This window comes from Puma concolor, chromosome E3 (assembly GCF_028749965.1).
Source record: "Puma concolor isolate L17-30 chromosome E3, mPumCon1.1.hap2, whole genome shotgun sequence".
Taxonomy (NCBI): Eukaryota; Metazoa; Chordata; class Mammalia; order Carnivora; family Felidae; genus Puma; species Puma concolor.
The window spans coordinates 24,347,127-24,374,056 of record NC_141682.1 but is presented as its reverse complement, the minus strand read 5'-3'; the positions used below and the strand labels follow the sequence as shown (position 1 = coordinate 24,374,056).

General features: G+C 48.4%; 1 protein-coding gene and 1 long non-coding RNA gene across 6 annotated transcripts in view; one reads left to right on the top strand and one right to left on the bottom strand.

Moving 5' to 3' along the window:
* Positions 1 to 26,930, bottom strand: part of LOC147573065 (uncharacterized) — a 48,141-nt gene continuing 21,211 nt past the window's right edge. Inside the window, exons 3-4 of one of the 2 annotated variants that reach the window (XR_015245663.1) lie at positions 4,351 to 4,575; positions 1 to 1,049 (exon numbers count right to left, since the gene is read on the bottom strand). This is a non-coding gene — a long non-coding RNA (uncharacterized LOC147573065). The other variant, XR_015245664.1, reaches the window with a different exon arrangement.
* SCNN1G (sodium channel epithelial 1 subunit gamma) lies at positions 291 to 26,328 on the top strand. 4 transcript variants are annotated; one of them, XM_086692754.1, is made up of 13 exons: positions 291 to 412; positions 4,250 to 4,596; positions 6,353 to 6,662; positions 8,518 to 8,708; positions 9,678 to 9,781; positions 12,263 to 12,426; positions 20,200 to 20,298; positions 21,983 to 22,100; positions 22,863 to 22,941; positions 23,029 to 23,086; positions 23,278 to 23,339; positions 25,072 to 25,147; positions 25,445 to 26,328. In XM_086692754.1, exons 2-13 carry the CDS (start codon positions 4,280 to 4,282, stop codon positions 25,805 to 25,807), a joined length of 1,941 nt encoding a protein of 646 aa, XP_086548880.1. In that variant the 5' UTR covers positions 291 to 412; positions 4,250 to 4,279; the 3' UTR covers positions 25,808 to 26,328. The 4 variants fall into 4 exon arrangements, with proteins under 4 accessions (XP_086548880.1, XP_086548882.1, XP_025772607.1 ...); XM_025916822.2 differs by lacking the exon at positions 291 to 412 and adding an exon at positions 2,206 to 2,358; XM_086692756.1 differs by lacking the exons at positions 291 to 412; positions 20,200 to 20,298 and adding an exon at positions 2,203 to 2,358.

The window sequence follows — 26,930 nt, the reverse complement described above, 5'->3', positions numbered from 1 at the left end:
GTGGAAGGTGTCGGGCAGTAACAAGGCGGCAGGAGGCGCTGTGAGGTGCTGGTAGAAGGTGCCGCACAGATCCAGGGGGAATGCAGGGTGCTAGTTGGCCTCCGGGAGGCGGCAGGCACTGTACCTCGCCACCGCAAGGCACCGTGCAGGACGCACCTGGGCGCAGAGCTGCCTCAGGGTGACAGGGGGCGCTGCGGAGTCGTGGCCGGCACATCCTGGGCCACCTGGGGAATACACCTGGGCAGGTGGGGGCGGCCCCGAGGGGGCGGGGTTCCAGGGGCGGGGCCCAGGTCTGGCGCACAAGAGCCGGAGGCCGCGGCAGCGGCGGGATGCTCGCGCTGTTACCGGCAGCACAACAGAGCGCGCACGGATCGCGCACCCCCGAGCCCCAGACTCTTCGGAACTGAGAGAGGTGAGCCGAGCCGGGTCGGGTCGCATTAGCTTGGGGGTTTCAGGCACCGGAGCGGCCGCGGGGCCCGATGGCTTCTCGGACGCCGTCCGCGCGGTCGGTGGTGGAGCTGGCTGGCATCAGCCCGGGGCTGCCTCCCGGTGGCTGGGATGCTGGGACACCTTCTCAGGCCAATCCGGGTCCAGCCAGCTCTCTGGCGTCTGCCCACGCCGTCGCCCGGGAAGCAGAGCTAGGGTGACAGGCGTTTCTGGGCTATTCAGGGTCCGGGGCTCTGGGGGTCCCGGGCCGCGCCTCGCCTTGTCTCTCCGCCCAGCACCTGTTCAGGCCTTGGCGAGACTTGGCCGCGATTGTTCCTTTTGCTCTCTGGAATGTTTTCTCTGGGGTGACCGTGGTTGCAGAAAGAAGCAAACACTTGAATCGGGTTGGTTGGATTCTCTCCGGCGGCGTCAGCAGACGTGACTTCTGCCACAGCACAGCGTGCGGTCGCTCTGTGCGGGGTGGGCAGGGGCTGCAGAGACGCCAGGGGGGAGCTCGAGTCCCACTCCCAGAGCCTGAGGCTTGGGGTCCCTTCCTGGGGTATAGGAGATAGGCAAGCTCCGGGGTGGTGGGGCGCAGTAGAGAATCGCTGTCATGAGCGGCCCTGGAATTTGAAAAACTCCTTTGAATTCTTGCCATCTGGGTGGCCTTGGGCAAGTTACGTAATCACTCTGCACCTCAGTTTCCCCCTCTGTGAAATGGGGACGGTACTAATACCTCATCTAATTATAGGGAGCATTAAATAAGGTAATATGTACAAAGAGCTGAGTAGGATGGCAGGGAGTCCTAAGGGATCAATAAATGATAGCTGCGATTATTGCTGTTGCTGCTATTGTTGTCATTATTATTACTGTTGGGGAGCAGCACAGCTAGTAGTTAAAGGCATGGACTCCTGAGTCCAAATCCCAGCTTGGCCACTTTCTAGTGTGACCTTGGACAAACTACTTAACCTCTTGGTGTCTCCATTTCATTTGCATAATGGGGGGAAGTCAAGGTGCCTACCTCAGAAGTTTGTTGGGGAAATGAAATGAGTGAATACCTGTAAAATACTTCAAAGAGTGAGTGCTCCCTGTCAGCCATTGATTCTTCCACAAAGGCATAGTGTTTGATCAATCAGCCGGACCTTGCTCTCCTCTGAAGTTGTAACACTGTTTCAGTGCACATTTATCTGTTTTGTGTTGAGCAGATGGGTTCCCTTCTCTCACCTGTGGTTTCACTGACATTGGGGGCTGATCCATTGGAGTCAAGGTCAGTCCTGGAGAAGAAGCTGGTGGGGCAGAGGGACCCCAGGGGTTGTCTTCAGCGAGAAGAAAGAGAATTAGAGATAGGAGTATCCAGCATCTGCGATTCTGAACATTCGCAGAGGAGAAAACCTTCCCTGCGTGGCCATTTTGTTTGACAGGAAATTGAACCTGGATCCAGATTTTTAAAACAAACTCTTGCTAAGTTTTTTGCTTTTGAATGTGTGAGAGAGGAGTTGAGGATGGGAAATGCTTTAAATGACAAAACAAAATAAATTACATTCCTCTTGCTAAGAGACCAACGGCATAATTTTGAGGGTTGAGAAGGTTTTCTCCATCCCAGTAAGGTCATATGTGTCTGTGGGGGTGGGGGTGGGGGTTGGAGGGAGGTGCCTGCCTCTGGACATCTCACTTGCTGCCCGCCCCCCCCCCCAGCCCTCTTATTTTCTTTACATCATAAACCTGTAACCCACGAGCATCATAAACTTGAAAGCCTCCCAGCTTTGCCCCAGCTTCCAAATTTTGGACAATATCTCATGGGGTCAGGGTGGACAAAAAGTAACTCCTGAAGTGCAGAATCCTGCCTGAAGAACTCGATGGGACAAACTAAAGCCCAGACACAGGCCCTCTGAGGGCATGGGGACCACCTCGCATATCCTACTCCATATTAAGGTATTCCCTACTCTGCCTCTGTCACCAACGGCAGGTGTAGAAGGCATAGAGTTTCCTGGGGTACATAGGTGGCTCAGTCGGTTAGAAGTCCAACTCTTGATTTCATCTCAGGTCATGATGTCACGGTTTGTGGGATTGAGCCCTGAGTCGGGCTCTGTGCTGACTGCAGAGCCCAGCCTGCTTGTGATTCTCCCTCTCTCTGTCTTGTGCTCTCTCTCACACTCTGTCTCTCTGTCTCTCAAAATAAGTAAATAAACTTAAAAAAAAAAAAAAAAGAGGGACGAATTTCCATATACCTTCCCTCCCCCTTACCAGTGCTCACAACTGTTGGGAGGTGGTGACACTGACTATCTAGAGTTTGGAAATTAAACAGCACAGGATCCCGGGGCACCTGGGTGGCTCAGTCGGCTAAGCATTTGACTTCAGATCAAGTCAAGATCTTGTGGTTTGTTAGTTCAAGCCTTGCGGCTGGCTCGGTGCAGACAGTTCAGAGCCTGGAGCCTGCTTCGGATTCTGTGTCTCCCTCTCTCTGCCCCTCCCCCACTTATTCTCTCTCTCTCTCTCTCTCTCTCTCTCTCAAAAATAAATAAACATCAAAAAATAAAAATAAATAAATAGCACAGGATCCCTTCTCTTTCCTTCTTCTTTGGGGAAGAGACAGTACCCTTCAAAAATAGTACTTCTTTGGGGAGGAGCACAATACCAGGCCCCTCAAAAGCCTATACCATGGTGGTGAAGGCTGCAAGGTTCTAATCCAGTCCTTCCACTGAGTAGCTGTGTGGTCTTGCACAAATGACCCCACCTCTCTGGGCTCATTCTCCTCCTCTATAACATGAAGGTGACAGTAGTGGTTGTTGAAACACAAAATGAAATCTATGTGGATTTTATGTATATAGAGAGACTTTATATATTTATGAGACTGATGAAACTTTATATAACCATGAGGTGACTCTTTCTTTATGTATATAATGTATAGAATACACAATACACATATATTAGTTCATTTCTAAAAAGAATGTTATTCCATGTTGTGAAGTTTCTGTAAGTGAAATGCATCATGTACACTGATGAATGTGATAGTTTGTTTTCCAACACTTTCCCCCAAACAAAGCTGTTATCTCGTCACAGTGTATTCCCCCAATTAGTGATACTTTAGAATCAAGGAAATAGGGCATTGTACCTGGCAAATATTAAGTGGCCAATAGTTGTGGGCTATTGTTTATAAGGTTCTCTAGAAACACCAAATGCTTGACTGTAAAGAGAAGAAGTTAAACAGAAACGAAACAGAAACCCCACTTGCAGGGAAAGCGGAGGGGAAAAGCCTGGAAAACACGGCTAGGAGTGGACCGAACAGGATCCAAGTTGGCTGCCGAGAAATTCTCTTGACAGATTGCATCTGTCAGAAAATGTTGGTGGGGTACTTGCTCAGTGCCAGATACTGAGCTAGGCACCAGGGGTAGGTGAGATAGGAATGCTGCCCTCCAGGGGGCCAGGTGGGAGGAAGCGATAAGGTGCAGGTGGCCATATTCTAGATAGGGCAGAGCGTGATAAGAGAGGTGCAGAGGCTGAGGTGTGGAGGGCTCCTGCTCCAGGCACCCAGGGGAAAGGTCCTTCAAACCAGTGATTCATGGGTTAAACCCCACCCAGCCCCCACACGGCTGGGCCTGGGGGCTGCACAAGGAGGAAGCAGCCCTTGTTGCAGCTGCAGTGGCCAAAAACCCAAATATCCTGGAAAGGGGGCCGGGGTCTCAGAATGCAGGCTGTCCAGCCCACAGAGGGAAAAAGGAAGACGGCCTCTGAGGGCATGTGGGCTGGTGTTTCCCCAGAGTCTGCCCTGTCCCTGGAGGCTAGGGAGTGTGAGGTCACCCACTTTTCTTCTCTGCCCCTCCAGCTTGCCTGGCCCTCAAGTCCCATCCTCATCATGGCTCCTGGAGAGAAGATCAAAGCCAAAATCAAGAAGAATCTGCCTGTGACGGGGCCCCAGGCGCCTACCATAAAAGAGCTGATGCGGTGGTACTGCCTCAACACCAACACCCACGGCTGCCGCCGCATCGTGGTGTCCCGCGGCCGCCTGCGGCGCCTGCTCTGGGTTCTCTTCACGCTGACGGCCGTGGCCCTCATTTTCTGGCATTGTGCCCTCCTCATCTCCTCCTTCTACACCGTCTCCGTCTCCATCAAGGTCCACTTCCAGAAGCTGGATTTTCCTGCTGTCACCATCTGCAACATCAACCCTTACAAGTAAGCGGCAGGAGCAAGGATATGGAGTGGGGGCCGGGCCCCCCTCGGAGGCCAGAGCCCCACTCAAAGATGACACGTGCCAGCCCACAGGGAGGCTTTTTAGAAATCTGAATTTGCTGCCAACATTGGTAAACTCCCTCCCCCAGGTTCTAAATCTGTCCCAAGTTGTCAATCTATCAGCTGCTTCTGAGGCTGGACTAGCTCAAGCTGTGCAGGAGTGGGAGTCTGCAAGGGTCAGTTTCACTGGGGGGTGGGGACTGGAATGTGCTAGCAAAGCCTCCCACCCCAGGCACGTGTGCACACACACACGCACAGGTATGTATGTATAGGCACACACAGCCTAGCTTAGCCATTTCCCCCTGAGCCCTCTAAACTCACACCCTCACTGTCCCCGAAACATGAGCTGGAGGCTGACTCAGAAGTGACACCCAAGTGACTTCCGGAAGCATCTCAGCTGCCCCAACCCTCATTTGAGTGAATCCAGCCCCACTAATTGAGATCACTGGGCTCTGCGCAGGATCAGCCATTGGTACTGCCCTATTGTCTGCCACAGGGCCTGTTCTAAATGGGTCACTGGAGCTGTGCTCAGGATTATTGAAAACTGATCTGTGAGGCAGGTCAGAATCTGGCAGAATTTGTCTGAGCAGGTGTGGGCATGGGGAGAAGGGAGGAGCAAGGGAGGAAGAGCGTCAAAGGAAACTAACTGGTCAAAATCAAAATCAGGTCTAAGCCTCATTCTCCACCTCAGAGTCTTTTTGTCCCTCCCTCCCTTTCTTCCATCTATCACTTGCACCATAATCATTTACTCAGTGTCTACAAGTTGGCATGCACTGTACTCGAGTCTGGGGCAAAGAACTGAACAACCCAACACAGTCTCGGTCCTAGGGGAGTTGAGTTGTAGTGCAGGAGTGAAATATTAGCAAATATAATTATGCTAATAAAATTAATAGTCACTGTTTACACACACATACGATAAACTCATTGAATCTCTCCAGTGATCTCATTTTACAGATGAGAAAACTGGACACAAAAAGGCTAGGTGACTTATCCAAGTCCCATGTCCGGAACCAGGATGGGGAACTGGACCCCAGGTAGTTTGACTCTGGAGTTTACACCCTCAATCATGATGCTGTGTCGTCTATGCAGGGAGCAAGGGGCAGAGAGAGGAGAGAGGGGAGCAGTTGGGAGGGAGGCCAGGACTACTTGGTATTATGGAGACTTGAAGATGGCGCTGTGCTTCATGCGGCCAATTCCTGTATCATTCTTGTTCCTGGGGGTTATTGAGGTGATAGTGTTACCTTTTTTGTCCCAGGACTGATTGGAGAAGAGTCAGTGTGCAGGGGCAAGTGTGCTAGGTGGAGACAGAGCCGGTCCCCTGGACCCACTTCCAGTTAGCAGTTACTGTCCTCACTGTAATTGTCCTCACCGTGGCTGGTTTATGGGAGGCACCTGACAGTCACCACTCCAGAAATGCTGGTCGGGGCAAACTTACCAACACACCCCAAGAGCAAGCAGATGGTAGTGGCATAAACGAAGCCATGAGAAGTCACACAAGGGTCACACGGGAGCCTGTCATCACTTTTCAAGCCAAGAGTCACTTTGGATGGGGCAAATCATAAAAGGCCTCCTTGGCCAAGGAAGCGGGGGAGAAGTGGGCTCAAGGCCGACATATACTGATGGGAAACAGAGGGAAGAGGTACCAGCACTCTGTCAGTGGAGCTCCCCTCTCCCTGACTCCTCCCTCCCCCCTTGGCAGGTACAGTGCAGTGCGGGACCTTCTAGCCGATTTGGAACAGGAGACTAGAACGGCCTTGAAGAACCTGTACGGCTTTCCAGAGAATAAGTCTCGAAAACGCCGAGAGGCAGAGTCTTGGACCTCGGCTTGGGAGGGCACACGGCCCAAATTCCTCAAACTGGTCCCACTGCTGGCTTTCAGTCAGGATGAGACCAGCAAGGCCAGGGACTTCCTCACAGGGCGGAAGCGGAAAGTCAGTGGGAGCATCATTCACAAGGCATCAGATGTCATGCATGTCCACGAGTCCAAGGAGGTGGTGGGATTCCAACTGGTGAGATGCATGTCCTCACAGCTGGGGGCCATGGGATGGGCTAGAGATGGTGGGTCCACGAAGGTTTCTCCTTTGCCATTGTCTCTATGGTCCCGCTCAAAGAAATACACCCAGTTAAGGGTGAAAATTCTGCAAGCAACTAAAACTGATTCAGGTAATATTAAGCAGAAAAAAAAAAAAGTCTTAGAAAGGAATCAGAAGATCATGGAGGCCTGTCAAAGGACAGAAATTAGGGAAGGTCCAGGGATCTAGGTGGCAAGAAATGGTGAAAGGTCATTTCAGATATGGCTGCTGGATTCAATAAGCTTTCACGATTTTCAGGCTTTTTGTTAATCCATCCATAAAGACGGATTCAGATCCCATCTTGCGACTATCTGATTGGCCAAGTTTGAGTCGGGTCACCTAACAGAGGGTGAGGTGTCATGATGGACAGTCTCATCAGACTGTATCCGACAGGGGGAAGGACGTTCCACAAAAGGAAATTAGGGTACAGATACCAGAAGGAAGAAAATAGGTAATAAACAACAGAAACACCCAATGTTCCCTGCAGTACTTGCCTTTGTGAGGTGCTGCGGCCTGACTTTTCCTCTCTCCTTCTCAGTCCCATTTAAGGGGCTCTAAGGAAGCAGCCAGTCACCAAAATCGAATTCCATTAGTGTCCTGGGCAAAGGCAATCAATTACGCTACCTCGCCATGCCCCAGGCATCTCTCTAGGATGAGACCTCTCTTCTGTACCTTATACTTGGCTTGCCAGTTGTGAGACCTTGGAGCACCAGTTACAAATCCTGGAGAAATGGCCCTTTCCCTTAATCATCAAGACTTTTCTTTTTTTCGCCATGCCCCAGGCATCTCTCTAGGATGAGACCTCTCTTCTGTACCTTATACTTGGCTTGCCAGTTGTGAGACCTTGGAGCACCAGTTACAAATCCTGGAGAAATGGCCCTTTCCCTTAATCATCAAGACTTTTCTTTTTTTTTTTTTTTTTTAATTTTTTTTTTCAACATTTATTTATTTTTGGGACAGAGAGAGACAGAGCATGAACAGGGGAGGGGCAGAGAGAGAGGGAGACACAGAATCGGAAACAGGCTCCAGGCTCTGAGCCATCAGCCCAGAGCCCGACGCGGGGCTCGAACTCACGGACCGTGAGATCGTGACCTGGCTGAAGTCGGACGCTTAACCGACTGCGCCACCCAGGCGCCCCTCATCAAGACTTTTCAAAGTCTTCCTGGGTCTTTTCACAAGATACTCTCTCGGCTATCCTTGATAGCAAAATCAATCCTTCAATGCCTGTCCTTTTGAGAGAGATTCCAAACCCAGTGTGATGAGAACATCTGGAACATACTACAGTCTCCCTCTAAGGCTCTAATTATTACATATTTTAAATGCTGGTCATCCCAGCTAAGGATGGCATTTTAGTTAACATTTGGTAGGTGAAATAATGGAGATGTCATGCCTTGCCCAAGATCCCGCGGAAATATCATGTTGAAGTCTGGGTGAGGATCCAGATTTCTAGACTGCTGATCCAGTAGGAAATGGCTAGAGGTGGGTAGGAAGTCAATAGCAATAATCAACCAAAGCCTGGATATCTGGAGACCCTACAGGAGCCGGTTTTTCTTCTTACCCGGTAAGCAGTCACAGGGAGCCATGACAAGTGGGATTCTGTGTCCTTCTCTCAGACCCTTCCAGGTCCCTGAGGCTGATCCTCTCTCAGCCCTTGGAAGTAAGAGGAAGCCCATCCTTGCTTCAGGTGTCCCTCCTGTTCCGGTCTAGAGTCCTAGGTCCTCATCCTTACCGTCCTTCTCAAGGCCAGTGGTAGTGCCAGTGGCTTCAGCCTACTGTCTCCTCTTATTCACAGTGTTCAAATGACACGTCCAAATGTGCCGTCTACACCTTCAGCTCAGGGGTCAATGCCATCCAGGAGTGGTATAAGCTGCACTACATGAACATCATGGCACAGGTCCCTCTGGAGAAGAAAATCAACATGAGCTACTCTGCTGAGGAGCTGCTGGTTACCTGCTTCTTTGATGGCATGTCCTGTAATGCCAGGTCAGGAGAGGAGGCTGCCCTCTTAGCTCTGAGGACTGGTGGCTCTGAGCTCCGAGTCCCTTGCCTGCACCTGCAGCTCAGCTGTGGGGCTTGGGAGTGAAAGATGCTCTTCTCGCTGACCCTGCCCTTTAGAAAACAGCTTACATGGGATCTAGGCTCTGGAGTCACTGAGGAAGATAGAGATGGCATAGAGTCAAAGTATCTTTGAACTCATTAAGTTACTCATAAAAACAGAGGGGTTGATGGTATATGTATAACCTTGCATGCTACCATCGTGCACACCAACAATTGAGAACCACTGATCAAGCACAGAGGAAGAAATGAAGGAAAGAGAGGTAGGAAAGAAAGAGAAAGAAAGGTCTATGTATAGATGGGTGAGCTCTCAAACTTTTCTGCCTTTAAGATAACACTCAGATCCCTGGTGGTGACTGAGCAGTGATGGGACATTCTAGAGTGTTCCTGCCTATCTTCATTCTTTTTAAACACTAAGCCTTTCTATCTGTTAGTAGATACATTGATCTTTATGAAACTGAGTGATTGGAATCATATCTGCCTAAGCATTAGGTTCTAAAGTCAGTGTAAGGACACACGTGATGTGGTTCCTTCTCCTGGGATCATTTCCTGGTGTTGGAATGGAAAAATGTCAAGTGTTGGATGAGAAATTCATGAGTAGAGGAATTTGGGGCAGACATAGGGCACAACGAGAGTCACACTGGGATGGAGACAGAGCTGGGAGGATTAAGATGGAGGAACAAAGCAGAGAGTAGTCCTACATTAACGTGTGGCAGCCGGGGTGAGGGGCTTTGCTTGTGGTTTATTAGACAGAAAGTGGAGAAAGTAAGTCATGTCTATTATCTGTTGTCCACAAAAGAAAGTTGGCCCTGTAAGCCCTTCCCATCCAGCCTTTAGCTCAGATGCATGAGGGGAGCTCCCACCAAAGCTCTTTCTGACCCGTATTCTTCCTTATAGAAACTTCACGCTTTTCCACCATCCAATGTATGGGAATTGCTACACGTTCAACAACAGAGAAAATGAGACTATCCTCAGCACCTCTATGGGGGGCAGTGAATACGGTAAGGAAATCCGCACCAACAGTGAGCATCCTGGCAGGAGGGCAGTTGGAGTGCCCGAGCCTTCCAGAAATGTGGGATCTCTCCACCTGGCCAGAAACCAGGGACATCACTTCCCCTTTGGCTGTGCTGTTTCTATCAAGCATCCATGTTGGCTCCTTCTTTTTTTGGTGTCTGTTTTCCTTTTTGACGTCTCCTCTACTTTTGAGAGAGCAACAGTGATGTCACTGGGGTTTCTTCTCCTGGCAAACCACTCTGGCTCAAGCCTGCAGCTAGGGAATGAGTAATGTGGGGCAGGCAGACTTCAGATGGACTTAAACCCAGATGTGCCAAACAGGAGATTAGGGAGGCAAACATACCTTTATCTTGGTTAAGATAACACATTCTGCAGCCAAAACCCACAGCTCTGCCACGGACTGTGTGACCCTGTCCAAGTTATTGCACTTCATCTACACAGTGGAAATCATGATAATGTCTCTGCTTTGGGGTTATTGAGAGGACTTCATATATGTAAAGTGCTTAGAGTAAGTCCTGGCACATGCTGTATTAGTCTGCTCGGGCTGCATAACAAAATATCACGGACTGAGTAGCCTAAATAACAGACGTTTATTCAGTTTCCCTTCTGGAGGCTAGGGACCCAGGGTCAAGATGCTGTGAACTTGGTTTCTGGTGGGATCTCTTTCCCTGGCTTGCAGACAGCTGCCTTCCTGCTGTGTCCTCACCTGACCTTTTCTCTGTGGCAGAGAGAGAGAAAAGGAGAGAGAGAGAGAGACGGAGGTCTGGTATCTCCTCCTCTTGTAAGGACACCAGCCTTATGGGATCGGGGCCCTCCTTATGACCTCATTTAACCTTTATTAGCTCTCTAAAGGCCCTATCTCCATTACTATCACATTATGGGGTAGGATTTCAACATATGGATTAGAAGGGGAATACAATTCAGCATTTAACACACATGAAACATACAATAACTGCTGGTTGTGTGTTATCATTACTACTATTGGTACCATTACTACTCCCACCACGACCAATAGAACCGTTATGACCTCCAGTACTATTACCACTGCTCTTACTACAGTGACTTGTGTAGCGAAGGCAGGAAACAGATGGGCCTGGCAAAGTCCTAAGTGAACTGAACATGAGTTGATATACAAATATGCTCCCACAAGGAAAGGCAGGAGAACCCCATATGGACTCCCAGCCTTTGCTACTGTGTAGTCTGTACTCTTACCAAGTCTGCAAGAAACCATAATCCAGGGCACGTACTTCAGTGGAAAGAAGTAGTCTGGGACCTGGGAGCAAAGAGCTGCAGAGTCCAGGCTCTGCTGAGCATGTGCTGTGTGACCTTGAGCAAATCCTTGCCTGCTCTGGGCTTCCATTCCTTTATTTACAAATGGAAGAAGTCAGAATGAACTCTCCAAGTTTTCTTCCGTCAATCCATACAGGCCACGAGCTCATTTGCTCTTTCACCAAACATTTATTGAGTGCCTGCTGTATGCCACGTTCTCTTCCACGTGTCAGAGACACTAGGGTGAACAGATGCCCTCTCTGCTTCCAGGGAGCTTGAATGATAGTGGGGAGAGACAGACAATAAATGAATGAACAAGCGCATGGACATTATCTGATTATAAATCCTAATGAGGACTATGAGGAAAATAAAGTAGTGAAGGGTAAGGGGGTGCTGGGGTCAGGATGGGGGTTTTATTTCAAATAAGGGGCCAGAAAGGCATCCATGGGAAGAGTTAGTTAGGGGTGAGAAGATCCTTATCATATTAAGGTCCACAGAAGAGCATTTGGGGCGTTATCAAGTACAAAAACCCTGCGAAGGAAATGAATTTGATGTGCTCTAGAAACAGAAAGAAGTCCAGTGTACTTGGAGCTTCTTGAGAGAGCAGAGAGGGGGCTGAGGAGGGAAACACAGGCAGGGCTGCATCATCATAGACATGACAGCCACAGTCAAGTTTACAGATTTTATTCTATGGCATTTCCTATGTATCCAGTGAGATGCCACTGAAGGGTTTCATGCAAGGGAGTGATCTGATTTACAATTCTAAAAGATCCCTCTGGCTGCTGGGTACAGAATTGCCTGCCAGGGTAGGAGGTGAAGTATGGAGAGGAGTTAAGCCAGGGATCAGACACCGTTAGTGCTTTTCTCTAAGGGCTTGAGCAGCCACAGCACTGCATGTCCATTTGGGTGCTCTGCCAAACCCCTCATCTCAAAGGACCATGTCGAGATGCATGTTTTTGGACCCAGGAGTAGTTCCTTTATTGCTCAGCAGAACTGCGGCAGTGACACTGTTTTTGGGGGACAGAGCAGTGAGCAAGTCAGTCTTCTCCACGAAGCTTCCAGTCTAGCCCTGTACACCTTTCACTTTGTTGGAAATACCTGCATTTTGGTTTTGAGACTCCCAAAGCAGCGGGAGAGGTAGGCTACCACCAGGTAATGTTGAACTAGCCTTTGACCACAGCAGCCTCTTCTCCTCTCAGGGCTGCAGGTGATCTTGTACATCAACGAAGAGGAATACAATCCCTTCCTGGTGTCCTCCACTGGGGCTAAGGTGATTGTGCATCGGCAGGATGAATATCCCTTCATTGAGGACATAGGAACAGAGATCGAGACGGCAATGGCCACCTCCATAGGCATGCATCTGGTAAGAGAACATTCTGATTTCTATAGGGGAGTCGAGGAGAACAGACTTCTTTTTTTTCCCCAAAGAAAACCAAAAAGGTGCGGCTTGTGGAACAGCATGCTGGTTTCAAGAGAAAGCAAAGTCTTGATTTTCTAACAGTTCCTGCAAAGATCATTCCAGTAGTTAATACTATAGGCTATCTTTGTATCTTCTATATTGATGAAAAAGGACACAGGATGCCATTTTCGGAAAGAGTTGAAGGAACCTTCCTTATTGCAAAAACAGACACTAGCATTTGTTTACAAGAACTGTGTTGGAAGCAAAGCATCAGACACTAACTATGTTTGTCACTAATATAAATAGAGCAGATTAACACCTTTCTTTCTGGGCCACTTAAAGGTCTATGAGGCATGTAAACCACTCCTTAAGAACTAATGGGAAGTCACTGGGCCATCAAAGCTCTATTTAGCCAATATTTAGCCATCAATTTCACTTTATTTACCAAGAACCCCCTTCTTCCTCAAGTCTTTGACACTCTCTGACCTCACTGGCTGCCAAGAACACTCATACCTGTCAACAGAAACATATCTGGGCTGTAGACTCCAATGCCCAAGTCAACCATGCCCAATGGGAGCAGAAGGGCAAGGCAAGGAGTGTGCGCCAATGCCTGCAACCACTCCACTACTTATGCAGTTTTCTTGTTTGCAGGGTTGGGGTCTTGTTATGCCAGTAAGCTCTCCACCTTTTGTCTCCATTCCTCGTAAACCTGTCCTCCAGAGCAGTGGTTTCCAAACCTGACTGATCAACAGACTCAGATCCACTGATTCAGAATCTCTGGGAGATGAGCCCAAGATCTGTGTGTTTACCAAACTCCAGTGATTATTCCAAGAGGCAGCAAACTCAGGAACCTCAGCTTTAGAAAGTTGAGTAGTTCAACATGAGAGGAGAAGTGAAGTGTCTCTTCCTAAGCGAGAGTGAAGCTAGAATGACAAAAGCTTTAGCACAGCCATAAGTGATGGCTTTGTCCTGGGTTATAAAGTGACATAGTGAGCACTGGGGCTTGTATATCCATCCATTACTTGTCCATTCAGCAGGCTATTTTCTGCATGCCATTATGGGCTGGACACAGGGACCACATCAGAGTGGAAGACATGGTCGCTATCCTGTTAGAGCTTAGAGTCCAGCAGAGAGGACCAATAAGAGAAAAAAATTGGAAAAGTGATTAATTGTAATCATCAGTACTAACAAGGAGAAATGCAGGATGCATGAGAACATATCAGGGAGATGGCTGACCTAAAGCTTTTTTTTAATGAGGGAAATGGGGAGTTCCAGGGGTGATTTCTTGAGAAAGCAATATTTAAGCTGAGACAGCTGAGATTATGAACTGGCATGGTGATATTCCAGATGAAATCTGTGGCTTCAGTGTCCCATCATAGGGACAATCCTGGGGGAAAAAAAACAAAAAACAAAAAACCATCAGGATGGTTTCCTAGAACCTGAGTGCTCTCGGGAGCCATGTTGTTTGGGGGCTTTGTTCCAATGTGAGAAGTTTGTTTCAACATGAGGAGTGTTGAGTACCAACTCAGACTGTGTGAATACTGATTGTCTCTCCCCTACCCCCCAAATAATCTTGAGCGCAATCTATGACACTGTGGCTTGAAAAGACTTTAGGGTATCCCTTAAGGGTCTGGGTCATTGATTCCTCTATTTACTGGGACTGCAAAACCCCCTAATCAGAATAGTCAACATTTTCATCTAATATTTCCCATGCTTATCTGCATCCTGAATAAGGACTTGGGATTTGCAGTACATCCTATCCATTAACACATGTTTATTAACTATCCTTTTGCCCCCTTCTTCCTTTCTGCCCCTCACAGTGTCTGCAGACTTGGAGGAGAGGATTGAGAGCTTGAAAAAGTACAAGAACTAAGGAATTCTGCCCTCTGATTTTCTTTACATATATAGTAACATATAAATATATATATATATATATATATATATATATATATATATATTCTTTTTTAAGTTTATTTATGTATTTTGAGAGAAAGAGAGCACAAGCAGGGGAGGGGTAGAGAGAGAGGGAGGGAGAGAGAATCCCAAGTGGGCTCCACACTGTCAGCACAGAGCCTGATAAGAGGCTTGAACTCACAAACCATACAGGGCTTGAACTCATAAACCATGACCTGAGCTGAAATCAAGAGTTGGACGCTTAACCAACTGAGCCACCAGGCACCCCTGCCCTCTGATTTTCTTCTCTGAGCTTAGAAATACCCACCACCTTGTTAAACAAATGTTTTCTTTAACAATGGTGGGTAAACAAAGACATGGGTGGGTTTTCTGCTACACCTAATTTGAGATGTATAAAATCAAAGCCACAAAGCAAGGTCAGTCAGCTCTCTTGCTGATTTATGAGCATTTGGAACAACAAAAAGTGATCTTAGGGATTATTAAGAGGTCAGCAGGGGGTCACTAAGAATAAGTCCAAACAAACTAGACTTCCTTCCTTTCTTATTTGTTTGTTTATTTTGTTGGATAGGCATGTTAAGCTGGTAGACTCAGTCAGTTGGTTAGGCAGTTGGTTAAAAATTTTTCCTCCATTCATTGAAGGGCTGTGTGTCCAAAGTACTGGAAATTCAGAAGTGAATACAACAGAGTATCTACCTTCAAAATATCTTACCTTTAAGACAACACAGCTCTGCAATACAGTTCCCAGCTCCATAGGAACAGAGACATTCTCTGTCTTGTTACCAGACCCAGTTCTTAGAACCTAGATACTCAGTAAATAATGTTGGGTAGAGGGGCACCTGGGTGGCTCAGGCGGTTAAGCGTCCGACTTTGGCTCAGGTCATGATCTCACGGTTCATGGGTTCAAGCTCCACATCGGGCTCTATGTTGAGATCTCAGAGCCTGGAGCCTGCTTCAGATTCTGTGTTTCCCTCTCTGTCTGCCCTTCCCCTGCTCACTCTCTCTCTCTCTCTCTCTCTCCCAAAAATAAATAAAGATTTAAAAAATTAAAAAAAATGTTGGGTGGATAGATGTATGTATGGATGGATGTACAGATGAATGGGAGCCCAGACAGCAGCTGTTGGTTAAAGCTTCCTAGCTGATGGATTCTTGAAGGACAAATGTCAGAGAAATAGTTTCTGGAAGGGCTAGCCCAAACAAAAGGCAAAGCAATTGCAAAGGGATCACAGGAAGGATTTTAAGCTGAGTAGTGAAACTTTTTGAGAAGTCTCTTTGGCTAAAGTGTAATCGAGATGAAGTAATCAAGATACCGGAAGCAGCACATTTACAATAATTCCAGAAAGAAATGATGAGGACCTTAGCTGAAGCAATGGCTGTGGGGATGAGCATAAATGAATAGATTTGAGATACTAAAGCATGGAAGTAACAGGGCTTGACAACCAAGGTCAGTGAGGAAAGGACAGGGGAAAGTTAGATTGATATTTAGGTTTTGGCTTAGGCAGTGGGGTGGTTGGAGGTGCCAGGCTCAGAATTAGGGAATACAAGAGGGATAAGCTTGTGGGGAAGATGGCCACTTCGGTTTGGGATATACCCAAGTTGCTGTGCCTCTGGGAAATCAAGGTGAAAATGTCCACAGATGCTATGAGCCTGGAGCTCAGGAGAAAAACTGAGGTGAGGGGTGGGGTGGGCATCTAGCATAATTCCATCCTGGGAAATAAATGCCATCACCAAGACCTAACAAAATGTAAATGTTTAAGGGCTGAGCAGAACAAAACTGGAGAAATAGAGGCAGAGAATGAGGAACAGAAGCCAGAAAGAACTGGTGTCAGATAAATCAAAGAAGAGAGTTTCAAGGAACATGTGAGCCAAAGCACCAAATACAGTTGAGAGGTCAATCAAGATAAAGGGCAAAAGGTGCTCTCGGGGTTTGGCAACCAAGAGATCACGGGCATTCTTTGCCAGAGCAGTTTTCAGCGGAAGGAGTCGAACAGAAACCAGAGCACAATGAGCTGGATCATGAATGGGAGATGAGGAAGTGGGCAAGGGTAGACAACTCACCCGGGGTGGTGTGGAGCCAGGTCCTGGAGAGAGGGGAGACTTCACTGTCATTGCAAACCCTACTGTGCATTTTTATCTTAAAACACATGCACATTTCTTTTCACAAGCATATGTGTAACAGGGATTAAGTGCTAGGCTTTGCTAGGAGCCTGGATGGCTCAGTCAGGTAAGCGTCTGACTCTTGATTTCAGCTCAGGTCATGATCTCACGGTTTGTGACTTTAAGCCCTGCGTCAGACTCTGGGCTGACATTTTGGAGGCTGTTTGGGATTCTCAATCTCTCCCTCTCTCTCTGCCCCTACCCCCACTTTGCACTTTGGTTGCATAATCTCCATGTCTCAGTTACCTCATCTGTGAAATGGGGATGATAATAATACTGTTACTTTATAGGCCGGTGAGAATTCAGCAAGTTGATTCATGTGAAACACTTGAAACAGTGCTTCATATGTAAGAAGTGCTCTAAAAATGTCAGCTATTACTGTACTTTTTTTTTAAGAAAAGAGATATGAAGTGAAGGGAAAATAAGTTTGGAGCAAAAAGAGAAGTTAGAAAGTTTTTTCTTGTCTTTAGTGACACTTTCCTCCTTTATGAGATGTTGATCTCTTCCATCTATATAGAAAGAGTAGTAGTTATTTGCCACTTGTGTTGGAAATATCTTTCCTGGTTTGTGCTTGCCTTTTAGTTTTCTTTATCTACTGTTTCATATGCAAACACATCAAATGTTTAGATATTCAAAATCTTTGTTTTCTTCTTTAGTCATTATGTTTATTGAGGATTTTCCCTCCCTGAGATCAAATACTGAGTTACCTTCTAGTTATTTTATTATTTCATTTGATACTTTAACCCACTAGAATGTTTTTTCTGCAGGATGTAAAGTAGAGATAGAATTCACTGCTTCCTCCAAAGAGATAACAGTAGTCCTAACTTCATATATTGAGTAATTATTTTTTCTCAATTGATTAAAAGTATAAACTTTGCCATACACAAATAAATTTTAGAATATATTACAGTGTAAAAACAGAATAAAAGCAAAAAGAAAGTTAAACCACCCTTAATTCCATCTAGGGTATCATACTGCCACCTGGGCTATTCTGCGGCACAGTTCATACCTTTAAAGAGGTGAGCTGAGGACTCCTCTGAAGATGCCCCCCCCCCCCAGGCTTCTATGAAGGAAGCAGATAAGATCTGGTTTGATAAAAATGGGCCCTGTTGCCCACACATATACTCACATACACTTCACGCCTACATATACCCATGCATACACGCAATACACACATCTCGACCTGTATACATGTATGCACTGACATGTGTGCCTACTCACACTTGTATACACAAAGCTTGCATTCACATACATATCTACCCATTCTCATTTTTGTGTCTCTAGAGGTTAGGGACAGATCAGTTCTGAAAAGCTGATGGTGGAGGGGAGAGAGAAAGGGAGGGAGGGAGAGGGAGGGAGAGCAAGAGAGCAAAAGAGTGAGCACTGGAGTGCTGGCCCCATCTCCCTACTCCCCCACCCCCCTGTTGCTTTAGGAAGCAATCTAAATAACCCAGGGGCTCTGAGTTCAATAAGCATCATTACAGAGTACAAGGACTCTGAGGACTCAAAAGCATGAAAATTCAAAAGACAATTTCTCTCAATCAGCTTTCTGGAAGTGACCCATGGGCTGGTCCTCAAAGTAAAAGGAGCCCCATCCACTGTTATTATTTTTTATTTTTTTAATGTTTATTTACTTTTGAAAGAGAGAAAGAGCATAAGTGGTGGGGGGGGGGGGTGGGGAGGGAGACACAGAATCTGAAGCAGGCTCCAGTCTCCGTGCTGACCTGTCAGCACAGAGCCCGGCTCGAACTCAGGAGTGGTGAGGTCATGACCTGATACCATGTCAGATGCTCAACCAACTGAGCCACCCAGGCGCCCTTTTACTTATTTTTTTTTAATTTTTTTAAGGTGAGCCCCAGCCACTTTTGCCAGCTGCTCATAGCTTACTCAAGTAGACAGATCCTGTCACCTAGATGCCGGGGTCTTGTACTCAACCCCCCCAACTCCCCAGGCAGGTAGAACCTATAGCTGCCACGCTGGGCTCTGTGGACAGCTCAGCATGACCCAGGGGCTTGAAGAAACATCTGCCCAGGAAGCCTGCTACTTCCAGAAGCTCAGGGGGTTGGCATGGAGTTAAGCTGCCCTCAAGGGAAGCCACTGTCAGCATCTCTGTACCCCAGGGCCCAGCCAGCCCTGGCATGTTCTAGAGGCTCTGGATCTGTTAGCCACCCAGCTATTTGGAGGAATGAAGTACGTCTGTTTATTCTGTACTGACACGGAAAGAGGCCCACACTTTATCCTTAGTGAGAAGGGGAGATTACAGGGCAAAGGGAACGTGTGAGTGCATGTCTGCCTGTCTGCCTGTCTGTATATCTGAGATTAGCTCTGCTCCTCTCCTAGGGAAGAGAGGAGACCAGCCTGTTACTTTCCCCTTTGCTTCTGTTGTTTAAATGTTTTAAAATGCATATTGTTAATTGCCCTTGAGGTACCTGTAGCTAATTGAGGGAGAGTAATGGTCAGCAAGCAGATGGATTACAATACAAACAAAGAGATGACAGCCACTTGCAATGTCTGTGTTTTCTACCTGTGTCAAACTTCTTGATTCTTCCCTACTCCACCCCCCAGTTATCTTTCTGTCTGGCCACTCTTAAAAGAAAAAAGATTTCTTTTACCCTCTCACAAATCTGCCATCCATTTCCCCTTTTTTCCCACTCCCAGAAAACAGACAGACAAGGAACCTGGCTATAAGCTGGTCACAATTTATATTTAATTATCATTCCCCCTTGGGAGAGACATTATCCTTTTTTTGTTTTTTAATTGGCTTGTCTGGATTGTTTATTTGCAGGGACAAATATTAAGCTAGAGCCAAACTTAGTACACCACAAGAAAACCTAATTTAATAAGGTATTTGAGCTGTGAGTCACAATTCTCTTACTTCCTTGGACCATGGTATCATTCTACTCTCTTGGGCATTCCTTGGCCCTCTCTAAGAAACTCAATTTTTTCAAGTCAACTTCTGGGACCAGAAGACAAGTGGGTAGGAAATGGGTCTTTCACTGGGAGGAGAATCCCATGTAGCACACAGTCACTGCTTGTCTTTTTTTTTTTTTTTTTTTTTTTTTGCCCTGCTCCTCCTGCCCACTCCCTGGATTCTCCATTGGCTTACTATCATTTTGAAAACCAAATCCAGATTTCCCAGCATGGCATAGGAGGCTGCCATGATTTGGCCTTGGCCTTTCTCTGGTTTCACCTTTCTTGTGCTACATTCCAGCCACCCTGGCCCTGTCCCCCATCAGCCTTCGTTGCTTCTTCTGCCTTAACCCCGTCTCCCACTTCTTAGCAAATCCAGCTCTTTCTTGCCATTCCTTGTTGAGCCAACAGGTCCCTTTCTCAAAGACATCTTCCCAATCGCTCCTGGAAACACTGTACCCTTCCCCCCCAAGCCCTCCAATCTCTCTTCCCAGTTTCACTGATCACTAGCCACAATTATCCAAAGTTATCTTATGCATTTATTCCTTTTGACCATCTATCTACCCCACTAGGAAGTAAGCTCCATAAGAGCAGGGAGTGTGTCTACTTTTATCATTGTTGAGCCCACAGTGCCTAGAAAAGCACCAGGCACCTAGTGGGTGCTTAATAAATATTTACTAAATGAATGACTACATGCACGCTCAGCCTGTCTGGGTCCTGGGGCAGGGTAGGGCTGAATGTGTGCTGTTGTGATTACAGACGGAGTCCTTCAAGCTGAGTGAACCCTACAGCCAGTGCACAGAGGACGGGAGTGACGTGCCGATCAGTAATATCTACAATGCTGCATACTCCCTCCAGGTACGGGCAGGAGAGGCCGCTCAGCCCCGGGCTGTGGCCTGGACATAGGAGACAGTTATATATAACCGGGTGTGTCTCAGACCAGGAACTGTAGTGATAATTCCTGGGGTTCATCCAAAGATCTCAAGAACAAACGATGCCAGCTGGTTCTAGTCCTCTTCAATCCATCTGTAACCAGAGCTGAACTGATTGCTTGAGGTTTGCCTGGAACACAATGTACAGATGAGACAGGCCTACTTCCTAAATAGACCTTGGCAAGTGAGGGGCAGGAGAGAAACAGTCTGGGAGAGGCACTGGCTGAGGAGTCAGGAGCCTAGCCTATGGGCCCACTCATGCCCTTCACTCGCTGATGCCCTTGGACAAGGGTTGCCATCCTCAGCAATCACAAGGGGAGGTTGGATTGGATCAGGGGCTCCTAAATGGCAGCCCCCAGGCCCCTTCCAGGCTGCACACCTAGTTTTTCCAGCCTGGATGGTGTTTAGAAGCCAGGGAATTTCATAAGAAAACCCAGATTTCCAGCTTCTCTTGAAAAACAAGATCTGGCCACTTTGGGCCCATATTCCCGAAATGTAAACAGTGGGTGGAGTGGACCCGTTAAAGAAGGCATGTGTTTTCATTCCCCATGGTCCCCACCAGCCTCTAGTGTATTACTCGTGTCAGCAGCTCCCATGAGCATTTGAGTTTTCAACCCTCTAGTGCGATCATCTGTTCTGCCTTCTTACATTCTGGAAGTCTGTAGTTCCTCTCCTACTGGGATGCTCAGAGTTCATGAAAATCAATCCAGTAGAATAAGAAGACCAGGTGCTCCTGAGCACCGGGTCCTCTAGCTTACATCAGAGCTGAGCTTAGAGGTGGTAAGGACGCTAAGTGGAAAGAGACTTTTAGTTGGAGAATGTCTGCTTATAGTAGAAATGCAGTCAAACTGAATGTAAGACAGGGAAAGGAAAGGAAAGGAAAGGAAAGGAAAGGAAAGGAAAGGAAAGGAAAGGAAAGTTCAGCTCAGCTCATTGGAATGATGCTCCTGGATAATATTTAGTGAGAGGCTACCATGTGCAAACACTTTACATATAGCCATCCATTCATTTCCTGCTCACAACAACCTCGTGAAGTAGGTATTGTTTTACTTATCTCAACAGTGAAGAAACCAGAACATCAGAGAAGTTAAGGAACTTCCCTTACACAAGCAAGCATGCCTTATACACACAGCTGGGACATGGCAAACGTGGGATTTGAGCTGAAGCAGCCTGCCTTCGGAGCCTTTGCCATGAGCTTTTATGCTATAAGCTTTGTGGATACTGCGGTAGCTTCCGATCCCCAAAGACCCCCAAACATGGAAGGATGGGACCCAAAAACAGAAAAGTTGGGGACTGTGTTTCTCTGTTTCTTGGCATCCATTTCAACGTCCCCCACTCACGCGATTGGAAAGGGTCCATGCCCAGCCGCAGCCCCTGCTCACCCTGTTCACCCCATCTCAGTTCACCTGAATTCTAAATAACTGCCCTACCCTGGTCCCTTTGGAGTCAGGCCAGCCCTGGCCCAGTCCACTGTGTCACGAGGGGCACATTAATGCCGTCTGCCAAGGCTGTGGGAAGCTGACCCTCTGGATGAGGGATGCGTAGGGAGGGAGCTCTCTGGCATCCATGTGCAAGGAGATTAAAGAGAATCCCTGGGTTTCATTTTTCAGATCTGCCTTCACTCATGTTTCCAGACAAAGATGGTGGAGAAATGTGGGTGCGCCCAGTATAGCCAGCCGCTACCTCCAGCAGCCAACTACTGCAACTACCAGCAGCACCCCAACTGGAGTAAGTGAGACCCGCCCCCGGGGGGTGGAGTCAGCCCAGCCCCAGCACCAGCCTGTGCTTTGGCCTTTTGTGGGAAGGAGCCATCGGTAGAGAGATGTTAGGCAAAAGTTTTACTCCTGTCCCCAAGCCTGGCTTGAATTCGACTTTCCAGTTAGGACCAAATGCTGCACCCCAACCTGTGCTAAGATGTTGGCCACCTCTATCAACTCCAGGAGACGGGAACTATTGGTGGTACCTTTTCACAGAACAGATAACTGAGGCTCAGTATGGTTAAGCAACTTCTCCAAGGTCACACAGCCAGGGGGTAATGGAGCTAGACTCAAAGCAAGGGCTGCTGACCCCCCCAACATATGCCCTTAACCTCCACAGTATTCTGTCTCTCAATATGACAAAGCACCATTTGTTTCTAGAAAACAGTGTTTGTAGAAAATGGGAGCAGAGGGGCACCTGGTTGGCTCTGTTGGTTAAGCGTCCGACTTCGGCTTAGGTTCATGGGTTCGAGACTCAGGTCAGGGTCTGTGCTGACAGCTCAGAGCCTGGAGCCTGCTTCGGATTCTCTGTCTCTCTTTCTCTCTCTCTCTCTCTCTGCCCCTCCCCTGCTCACATTCTATCTCTCTTTCTCTCTCAAAAATAAACATTAAAAGAAATTTTAGAAAATGGGAGCAAAATCATGAAAAGGGGTCCCAGGGAGGCACCACTGGTGACTCCCAGGAAGGACGCTATGGCCCCACAGCTCACACTGCCCTCTGCCCTGTCCCCCAGTGTATTGCTACTACCAGCTGCACCAGGCCTTTGTCCGGGAAGAGCTGGGCTGCCAGTCGGTATGCCGGGAAGCCTGCAGGTGAGTGGGCTGGAAGGATGGAGCCCGCGGGGCTGGGCCAGGCCAGGCCAGGCCAGCCATACTCACTCCGTACCCTTCTCCCCTTAGCTTTAAGGAGTGGACACTGACCACCAGTCTGGCACAGTGGCCATCCGAGGTTTCTGAGGTAAGTTAACCTTCTCCATCTTTCCCCTCACGTTCTCATCCTGGAGCCCAATGTCCTGCCTGTGTCCTCTGGACTCAGGAGAGATCCACAGGGAAGGCCAGGTTGGGGGGCTGAGGCCAAGAGGGGAGGCATAAGGGCTGGCCCTGGCCTCTCCAGGCATCCCCAGGTCACTCCTTATTTCTCCATCACAGAAATGGTTGCTGCCTATTCTCACTTGGGACCAAGGCCAGCAAATAAAGAAAAAACTCAACAAGTAAGCAGACCCCACCCTGTTTCCTCTGCCTGCGCTGGCCCTGGGCCTCAGCCTCCTTACTTGCTTCCTCACTGCCAAACCCTCTTTTTCATTCACTCATTCCTTTATTGAGCAAATATTGATCAAGCTCATGTCAGGAGCCAGATCCCACTCTAGGCCTGGGGCTCGCAAATGTTTTGGCTGTGACCCACATTATGAAAATAGTTTTCCATTGTGGCCCATTGAATAGATAAATGAGATAAAAGTCTCATGTAACAGCACTTGCTAATGGTGTACAAAGCATTCGGGCTGATTTTCAGACTGTGCAAACTGGTATAGCCAAACCAACTGTTTACATCCATTTCAACAATCATGACGCCATTCTCAGTGATTAGTGCCCATATCAGTTGACAAAGAGTTTGAACATCTCTGGGGCTGCAATCTGATATTTCCTATTCTGTTTCCCTTTGTCAAAGGGTTTTGGTCATGGCCTAGGAAATTTATTTCATGGCTTCCTGACGTATCTTGACCTGCTTGGAAAAATACTCCTCTGAAAATACTCCATGAAGCTTCTAAATCCTGCTTAAATTTTCCACATCAACATTCACTTCCAAGAGAGCTTTAGCAAAAATCAGCTGGGCCAGAGTTCAGGGACCTCAGGGGATGGAGATGAAGGTGGGAGAGGATGGGGGAATTACCATGTGACCTCACCTCTTTCTGGGCCCTTCCCATCTCCACAGTGGAGGTTAGATTTATTGCATATCCACTAGGTACCAGGTGCTGTATGTGGTGCTGGGGGTATCATGACGACCGAGCAGACATGATCTCCGTCCCCAAGGTGCTGACAGTCTAGTCGTAAAGGTCGACTTTGACCAAGTAATTGCAAACTCTGAAAGCAAGCATTGCAAGCCAGTGACCCCTAGACCAAATATAGCCCCATGAAAGCAACCCATTACTTCCAGCTTTCCTTGAAAGATCAGAAGTTCCAGAAACCGCAAACCTCCATACCTGTGTAGAACTAGAGAGTTGAGTCATAGCTGCCCCTTTGGAATAAGCGTGGACACACTTGCCATAGTCCCACCAGGAGGCAATTTTGTGCAGCAGCTAACAGCATGAACTTTAAAGCCAGATTTCTCTAGTTCTGAATACTGGATCTGCCCATTTGTGAGTGGTATGGTCTTGGGCAAGTTAGTTAACCAATCCGTGTCTTAGTTTCCACATCTGTAAAATGGGGATAATTAAAACATAACGACATAGGGTTGTCGCGAGCATTCAACAAGTTAATTCATATAAGGCACTTGGAACGGTGCTTGGCAACACAGGAAGTGTCCAATAAACGCTGGCTGTTATTATGGTCGTTATCATTATTACGTTATGCCCAGCCTACCTCGCTCATTTGTATTACTTGCATGTCTCCTATACATATTTGAGATTGCAATCAAACAATCGCAGTATCAGGGCTTGATGAAGAACAGGGTGCTATGGGAGTATACAGCTGGGTGGACTGACTCAGGCTGGTTGGGAAATGGTTTTTGAGTGAATGAAGGGCCTAAGCAACCAGGCCCAGGCTGGAGATGTGCTCTAGGGTGCAGAAGGAGCCCCAGGAGCCAGGTTCTAAGATTCCTCTGGAGCTCAGAGCCTGGGCCATGCTGGAGTCTGGGAAGGAGGGAGACAGCCACACTGAAGGGCTGGTCATCTGGTAGATGCAAAGGCACCTGACTCACCTGGGCCCTGCCTGTTGGAATTTCTCCAGGACGGACTTGGCCAAACTCTTGATATTCTACAAAGACCTGAACCAGAGATCCATCATGGAGAGCCCTGCCAACAGTGTGAGTGGCTTCTTTCTGGGACCTGCCTGGGGTCTGCAAATGTGCCCATCTCCCTTGTCTCAGGGAGCAGAGTTAGATGCTAGGGATACAGCTGGAGCTGGCAGGGCCACCACAGGCCAGCCAGGACTTGGATCAGATAAGGCAGAGGAAGAGGGGACAGGAAGCCTACCCACTTCTTCCTCCAAATCCATTCAGGGCCAGGACTTGCCAGGGGCTCCCTTGGGAACTGGGGTCCCTGCATGAGGCCAACTTGGGTGGAGGGGCCCTCTTAATGGTGTGGCTTGACCTCCCTCGCAGATCGAGATGCTTCTATCCAACTTCGGTGGCCAGTTGGGCCTGTGGATGAGCTGCTCCGTCGTCTGTGTCATTGAGATCATTGAGGTCTTCTTTATTGACTCTTTCTCCATCATTGCCCGCCGCCAGTGGCATAAAGCTAAGGAATGGTGGGCCCGGAGGCACGCTCCCCCTGGCCCTCAGGGCCAGGACAACCTGGGCCTCGATATAGACGATGACCTGCCCACGTTCACCTCCGCGCTGCGCCTGCCTCCAGCCCCAGGCACCGAGGTGCCCGGCACACCGCCTCCCAGATACAACACACTGCGTTTGGAGAGGGCCTTCTCTGACCAGCTCACAGACACCCAGATGCCGGCGGAGTCCTGAGGCGGGGAGGGGAAGAGAGATGTAGCTAGGAGCCCAGCCACGGTCTGAGAACTCAGACTGTGTCTCCTGCACACAGAGGGGACCCTTGGCACCCCCTCTGGCTAGGCTTTTCAGAGACATTGACTAAAAATCTGCTTTGAACAACAACATGGGGCCTGGTTGTGTGCAGGAGACCCTTCGGGCCCTGCCCGGCAACCCTCAGCCATCCAGGGTGAGAAAGATCCGGCAGCCCAAACCCCTCCCACATCTGCTACGGAGAGAGATGGGGGCCAAGGAGATGGCGCCCGCCCGGACGAAAGCCAGAAGTGAAGGCTGACAGCACTTTCACCAGGTCTTGAGAGAGAAAGACTCCTCCGAAGCCCCAAGCCCAGGGTTTCACCCACTCCCCCAGCCTGGGCTGGGGCCCAAGGACGTGCCCTTAGGTATCAAGGCCAGACAACCACTGCCTAGTGCCAAAGACAGGAGGAAGCACCAGCCCTGGAGCTGGTGCTGTTTGTGAATAAACTGTTCTTAGTTGTTGACATTGGGGCAAGGTCTTCTCTGTGCCCTCAGGCAGGGGGGCTGGCCCAAGGTCCTTGGAGTGTGTAGTGGGGAGGGTGCAACAGGGGTGGGGAGGTCTGGGGATGTGACAGGAGGCAGGGGTGGGGCCATGTTCTGGGGAGCCAAGCCAGTGCCCTGGGCCCCTTACCCAAGCACAGAAAGGCTCGTTCAAGGGCCTTGCTGGATGGACACCCCTGTCCAGTGGTGGCCCAAGGTATAAAGGATCATCTGGTAACTCACCTCAGCATCTCTCCCTCCCAGACAGGCCCCCCTCCCCCACGCAAGGCCTGCTCCTCCCCAGCAAGCCAACCACAGCAGACAACCGCTCACACCTTCCAACGTGGTAATACCTAACACGGATTAAGCACACAGTAGGTGTGTTTAATTCAATGTTAGCTCATCAAGTGTGCTGGGCGCTGTTCTAAGCACTTAGAGATGGGGCAACTATAACCCACAGGCCAAATCCTGTGTGTGCTCATGACCTAGGAATGTTTTTTTTTTATTTCACTTTTAAGTGGCTAAAAATATCAGAAGACTGTTTTGTGACTCATGAAAATGATAGAAGATCCCATTTTCCGTGTCC